Source organism: Babylonia areolata, chromosome 27 (assembly GCF_041734735.1).
Source record: "Babylonia areolata isolate BAREFJ2019XMU chromosome 27, ASM4173473v1, whole genome shotgun sequence".
Taxonomy (NCBI): Eukaryota; Metazoa; Mollusca; class Gastropoda; order Neogastropoda; family Buccinidae; genus Babylonia; species Babylonia areolata.
Genome location: NC_134902.1, coordinates 30,629,725 through 30,637,401, shown reverse-complemented (window position 1 = coordinate 30,637,401; position 7,677 = coordinate 30,629,725). Strand labels below are relative to the sequence as shown.

Below are 7,677 nucleotides of genomic sequence, written 5' to 3'. Positions count from 1 at the left end.
GGTTTTTTTTTCTTCCAAATTTCACCCACATTTTTACCCTCATTTTCCCAGTTTCCCCCAACCCTCCATTCATCCACATCTCCCACCCCTTCTAGCCGATAATACTCAGATGTATTCATAAATACTTTAACAAAATGTCTTCAATCACCGATATGTGTGACGGGACATTAAACAAAAATTCCTCCTTTGACACACAACCGAGAGACTTGGAGGAATATGGTGAGCATTCTTCTGTGCGACGCCCCGGTGACTCTTCACAAAGTTGAGGGAGAAGACTTCAGAACAGGATTCTGCTTATCCTGAATTTCACATGGAAACTAAAGCAAAATGGAAATTTCAGGAAAAAACAACAACAATGAATTGAATTTGTAACGTCTCCCGATCAACAAAATATATTCATAATCCATTAATACAACGAACGTCAAGGTTCACACACACACACACACACACACACACACACACAATTTGTAACGTCTCCCGATCAACAAAATATATTCATAATCCATTAATACAACGAACGTCAAGGTTCACACACACACACACACACACACACACACACACACACATAAACACCAAGGGGTATCACACAATCATCGCACTGGGGAAAATCTATTGAACTGGGGAAAAAACCCAGATTGTTGGTTCAGCAGTCTGCTTATGTATTTCATATGACGTCAATGATACGTCTTTCGCGTTGCATCTTCTTCTTCTTCTTCTTCTACTGCGTTCGTGGACTGCAACTCCCACGTTCACTCGTATATACGCGAGTGGGCTTTTACGTGTATGATCGTTTTTATCCCGCCATGTAGGCAGCCATACTCCGTTTTCGGGGATGTGCATGCTGGGTATGTTCTTGTTTCCATAACCCACCGAATGCTGACATGGATTACAGGATCTTTAACGTGCGTATTTGATCTTCTGCTTGCGTATACACACGAAGGGGGTTCAGGCAATGGCAGGTCTGCACATATGTTGACCTGGGAGATCGTAAAAATCTCCACCCTTTACCCACCAGGCGCCGTCACCGTGATTCGAACCCAGGACCCTCAGATTGAAAGTCCAACGCTTTAACCATTCGGCTATTGCGCCCGCGTTGCATCAGATTTTGATGTCATATGTCGTTCTTCTTTTGTGTGACATCGTTGTTGAAGAAGAAAACACACTGGTCAAAATACTAAGTATTGTTTATTAATTTGTTTTTAAGCCCAGACCGCAAATTAACAACAATTCACAAAGAAGAAACTCTCAAGTGACACACAGCACACACACCAGATTCCCGGATCATCGACCCTTCAAGAACTGTCATGGACTTCGACAGTGTGAAGCCCTTGGTTTTTTATTAAAAAAAAAGAGTGTAAGTTGATTTTCATGCATTACTGGTATCATGTCCTTTTTGATATGGCTTATTTATCTATCTATTTTATTGGTGTGTGTGTGTGTGTGCGTGTGTGTGTGTGTGTGTGTGTGTGTGTGTGTGTGTGTGTGTGTGATACAGTTTGTTGATTCAGTCATATTGTAACCAGCCCCTTTTACAGATGGTTGATTGTTATATTTGTGTCCAGTCCCCGTTACACATGGTTGATTCTGTTATATTGTGCCTAATCCCTCTTAATTTTTTTTTGTTTTTTGTATTATACTACTCTTTTGTGACAACACATTTCTCTGTGTGAAATTTGGGCTGTTTGCCCAGCAGCGACAATAACCTACACTGATAGCGTCAACCCCCACCCCCTCCCCTCACCCACCCCCCACTCAGTTTTTTCGGTCAGCATGCAAGTATATATATTTTCTATGAAAATGACTTTTCTACAGAACTTTGCCAGGGACAACCCTTAAGTTGCCGTTAGTTATTTTACGTGCGTCAAGTGCATGCTTCACCCAAGAGCTCAGTTCATCGTCTCATCTGAATGACTAGCGTCCAGACCACCACTCAAGGTATTGCAGATGGGGAGAAAATATAGTCGAGTGTGGGAATCGAACCAGTGCGTTTAGATTATCTCACTCCCTAGATGGACGCGTTACAACTGGGCCAACACTCCACATATTTTTACAGATGGTTGTTTCTGTTATATTGAGTCTAGTCCTTTTTGGTATAGTTCATTTTGCAGGTTGATTACACGTGTTATATTGTGTCCAGTGCCTTTAGAAGATGGTTGATTGTGTTATATTGTGTCTAGTCCCTTTTGAAGATGGTTGATTGTGTTATATTGTGTCCAGTGCCTTTTACAGATGGTTGATTGTGTTATATTGTGTCCAGTCCCGTTTGAAGATGGTTGATTGTGTTATATTGTGTCCAGTGCCTTTTGAAGATGGTTGATTGTGTTATATTGTGTCTAGTGCCTTTTACAGATGGTTGATTGTGTTATATTGTGTCCAGTGCCTTTTGAAGATGGTTGATTGTGTTATATTGTGTCTAGTGCCTTTTGAAGATGGTTGATTGTGTTATATTGTGTCCAGTCCCTTTTACACAGATGGTTGATTGTGTTATATTGTGTCCAGTCCCTCTTGAAGATGGTTGATTGTGTTATATTGTGTCCAGTCCCTTTTGAAGATGGTTGATTGTGTTATATTGTGTCCAGTGCCTTTTGAAGATGGTTGATTGTGTTATATTGTGTTCAGTCCCTTTTACAGATGGTTGATTGTGTTATATTGTGTCCAGTCCCTTTTACAGATGGTTGATTGTGTTATATTGTGTTTAATCCCTTTTGAAGATGGTTGATTGTGTTATATTGTGTCCTGTGCCTTTTGAAGATGGTTGATTGTGTAATGTGTGTCCAGTCCTTTTTATCAATGATTGCGTTTTGTTGTGTCTAGTCCCTTTTATAGATGGTTGATTGTGTTATATTGTGTCCAGTACCATTGACAGATTGTTGATTACACATGTTATATTGCATCTGGTCCCTTTTACAGATGATTGCGTTTTGTTGTGTCTGGTCCCTTTTATAGATGGTTGATTGTGTTATATTGTGTCCAGTACCATTTACAGATTGTTGATTACACATGTTATATTGCATCTGGTCCCTTTTACAGATGATTGTGTTTTGTTGTGTCTAGTCCCTCTTACAGATGGTTGTTTGTGTTACATCGTGTCTAGTCCCTGTTACAGATGGTTGGTTGTGTTACATAGTGTCTAGTCCCTGTTACAGATGGTTGATTGTATTACATAGTGTCTAGTCCCTGTTACAGATGGTTTATTGTGTCACAAGTATTGTTTCTAGTCCCTCTTACAGATGGTTGTTTGTGTTACATTGTGTTTAGTCCCTGTTACAGATGGTTGATTGTGTCACATTGTGTCTAATTCCTGTTACAAACGGTTGATTGTGTTACATTGTGTCTAGTCCCTGTTACAAACGGTTGACTGTGTTATATCTATCCCTCCCACCAGTGTTTTGACTTTGATGGACATGTTATCGTTTCGACCTGGTCGATTGTCATATAATGTACCATGAAACTTTCGTCTGGCGCTGGTTGTTTCTGTTGTATTGTCTAGTTTGTTCTGGTCCAATGTCACCATCCTCCAGTCACCCTTACTCGAGTGAGAGAATAAACGAAGTGTATTGTTAGCAAGCTGTCAGCAGAGGAGTAATTTGGGCTCAAAAGGGAAGAACACACAGTATGCTTGACTCAGCTGGGAAGATTGGGACCATACAGTCAAGTGTGCTTGGCCCAAACGGGAAGACTGGAAACACACATTTCGGTGTGCTTGGCCCAAACGGGAAGACTGGGAGCACACATTTCGGTGTGCTTGGCCCAAACGGGAAGACTGGGAGCATACATTTCAGTGTGCTTGGCCCAAACGGGAAGACTGGGAGCACACATTTCAGTGTGCTTGGCCCAGACGGGAAGACTGGGAGCACACATTTCGGTGTGCTTGGCCCAAATGGGAAGACTGGAGCTGCACAGTTGAGTGCCATCCATATCAGTGCTTATTGCTTATATTCCGTGCCCTGCAGGTGTTTGTATCTTTCGGACTTGGTTGATGCTGGACATAATCGCTAAATGAAGAAATAATGATAATCATCATAATGTAAATGTAAAGGAATATGACACATTGAAATCACACACACACACACACACACACACACACACACACACACACACACACACTCATGCACCCCCAACCCCCACCCTCGACACACGCTCAGAGAGAGAGAGAGAGAGAGAGAGAGAGAGAGACGGTCTCTGTTTTGTTTAACAGTTACACGCGGGTATTCTCTCTGCCTGTCTCTGAGACTTATTCTCACTCTGTCTCGCTCAGATTCTGCGGCTCCGTCGGTCAGTCGGTCTCTCTCTCTCTCTCTCTCTCTCTCTCTCTCTCTCTCTCTCTCTCTTCCTTTCTCTTGAGAATAACAGCATTTACATGTGTATATGTTTGTGTGTGTCTTAGAACAATGGCAGGTATGCAAGTCGGCCAAAGTGCTAATATCCTCACCGTTGGAAAATGAAAATTAATTAAATAATTAATTAAATAATTAATTAATCAATTCTGTTCCCTCCTCCCTCTCTCTCCCTCCCTCTCTCTCTCTGTGTCTGTATGTCTGTCTGTCTGTCTCTCCCTCCTTCTCTCACTCCTTTGCTATCTCGTCAGAAGTTGCAGATGACGCGACTTAAAAAAAAAAAAAGAAAGAAAAAAAAGGTATTTATATAGCGCTGAATCTTGTGCATAGACAAATCAAAGCGCTTTCGCACCAGTCATTCTCACGCACGCATAAATCTAAAACTGGAGAAAGTGAAGACAAGGAAGAGGCAGGGAAACATCAAAACAAGAAGACAGAGAATGCAGTGAAGCGACATCGAACCATGAACAATGAGAACTTTAATCAACCAATTATTAACAACACAGATGGAAATCCACACAAAGCTGCTGAAAGAGCGCTAATGAAAATGCAAACACAATCATTATGTGTGACCTTGCATGAAACACAAGCCAAGTTGATTAAAGCACGCATAATTTTTCTCCCTTTTCTTCACAATGAGGATGATAACAAACGAATTCACAAATTAACAACTTCAATATTTCTTAAACATTGAAAATATCAACAGCAACCGAGTAAAAACAGATTTCTTGGCTTTCTAAAGTACGGAATAAAAAAAAAAGAACAACAAAAACCAACTAACATTTTCCGCAAAATTGAACATTATCCTCCATGTCATCAATCAGTTCCCTTTCTTTTGTTGCACACACACACACACACACACACACACACACACACGCACATCTCTCTCTCTCTCGCCACATACATACATACATATCTATCTATCTATCTATCTATCTATCTATCTATCTATCTATAAACATGACAGTGAAGGAAAACCCCGGTAACCAAACTATTCTTTCGTCATTGCAAAATGATTTTGCAAAGAGCAATAGAATTTGATATATAACAGAAGCATACAATAAAGTAACAAACATAGTCATAGCAAAAACGAGCTCAAGAAAAACAAAATATTACCTTTCCAATATTAAAAAACCCCACCTTGCAACTGTTGTCATTTCATTGTCGAAAGCATTACAATGTGTTTAATTTTATGTCAAGCTACACACTCACAAAACAGGCGCAACAACAACAACAACAACAAAAGGCCAGCTACAGGTCAGAGCTGCTGACAGATACTTCAGACAAGCACCCCCCCCCCCTCTCCCCGAAAACCCAACAACAGTCGATTACTCTGCCACCAGACACATTCTATTCGCTAAAGATAAGTAAATGTTGACCTGAAAAAGAAAACCCAAATAACTGGTAAGATTACACTCAGAAGACAAAAACTCAGTCATCATGATTCCCTGTTTTGATCAGAGGGTTATTGAATTGCTCATTAGTTTTTTTTCCTCTTTTTTTCCCGCAGTCCCTTATTGGTGTTTCTTCTTCTCTTTTTTTTTAACCTCCTCTTCTCGAGTTTTCGATCACTTCTGGAAGTTAGCCGGAACTCTGATGGAGGGAGGCTATTCACGGCTGCCGACGCTGCGTCCCTCCCGAAACAAACCGCCCTTGATTTGCAGGACGAGCCCGACGGAGGGACGTCACCACTTCCGCTTCCGCTTCGCAGCTTCCGGTGGCGCGGAGGAGGAAGCGCGCGATGAAGCGGCCAGCACGGCACTTCCTGTTCCGGTCCCCCGGCCCCCGGACGCTGCCTTCAGGCCCCGACTTTCGCTTTATCCCGGCTACACGCCTCCCAGACACTGTTCGTGGCGAGGACGCTGACGAGCGCAGGAGAGCGTTTCCCGAGGTGAAGTCTTCGTCAGGGCCTCTTCCCGGACAGGAGGAGGAGGAGGAGGAGGAGGGCGGGAGGAGGAGGGCGAGGAGGAGGGCGGCCCAGAAGAGGAGGGTGGATGACGGCGCGACGTGGCTCCGGGCGGCGTTGCAGAAGTCCCTGTCGCAGAAGCAGTAGAGAGCGGTGAAGTTGAGGACGGGGTTGAACCAGCGGTGGCACCCGTTGCTCTCGTTGATGCCTTGCAGCTGACCCAGCGGGTAGCACCTACGGATGACGCCCACCCAGCCATCTGCAACGGCCGCGGGGAGGGTACAGGTCAGCACCGTGTGCGTGACACCATGTCCTCGTCACCCAACCCAACCGTCGTCATCTTCGTCTTCGTCGTCGTGTGTCGTCATCGTTATTGTGTGCGGCTGTCGTCGCGTCGTTGTCTTTATCATCGCTATCGTCGTCCTTGGTGTGTTTACCACCACCACCACCACTGTCATCATCATCATCATCATCATCATATTTGGTGTCAACACCATCGTCGTCACCATCAAGATGTACTAAAGGAAAGAAGAAAAAGAATGACGATAATGACGAAAACGAGTACATTGTCGATAATGGCGATGACGATAATATCAACAAATGTTCCTGACAAAGGACGTCATCATCATCAACAACAATGCTACAAACACTGCTGCTGCTGTTGCTACTACTTCTACTAATACTACTACTGACAGACATGATGAATATGATGATGATGATTATGGTGATGATGATTTAATGGTGATGATGATGTTAATGTTGATGATAATAGCGATGTCAATGACCATGACAGTGATAAGAAAAGGGAGGCAGAAGACAGAATGTCTCTTTAACCTTCAATGAATACATTTTCACTGCACTACAGACTGTATTATGATAACAAGAAATATTAGTTCAGCAAATTTTGTTCAACTGGCTGATGCCAATGAGTGAATGGATGAACGAACGAACGAACGAACGAATAAATGAATCTGAATCAGTTAATCAACTGATCTATTTATCTATCGATTATGCATCTATTACATACATACATACAGACAGACAGACAGACCAGCGTCAGATTTCACCTGTGATCAGTCGATTTATCGATATATGTATACATGTATCTATCTGTAGACAGACAGACAGACAGACAGACCAGCTTCATATTTCACCTGTGAGCAGAGTCGTAGGGACTGTCACTCTCGACATTGACAGATGCTTACCACTCAATATCAATCATCTATCTCTCTCTGATAACCTGTATGTCTATTTCTCTCTCTTTGGCACACACACTCTCTCTCTGTTCCCGAAGCAACTATGAAATTCATTTGTTTTGGGCAGAAAAAACAAAACAAGAGAGGCAAGGCCTTCAAGACTCACTTGTGATACACTTTAAAAAAAAATCTAATCGTTAAAATGTGTTCTGTATTTGTTATTATAAAGCTCCGGGTT

General features: G+C 42.5%; 1 protein-coding gene across 1 annotated transcript in view; it reads right to left on the bottom strand.

Annotated features, from left to right (window-relative positions):
- Positions 1-5,671: 5,671 nt before the first annotated feature.
- The window catches only part of LOC143301393 (uncharacterized), a 46,457-nt gene continuing 44,451 nt past the window's right edge, over positions 5,672-7,677 (bottom strand). The window contains exon 3 of the mRNA XM_076615643.1: positions 5,672-6,502. Within this exon, the coding sequence (XP_076471758.1) occupies positions 5,949-6,502 (554 nt within the window). The 3' untranslated portion in view covers positions 5,672-5,948. The remainder of the gene's footprint in view (positions 6,503-7,677) is intronic.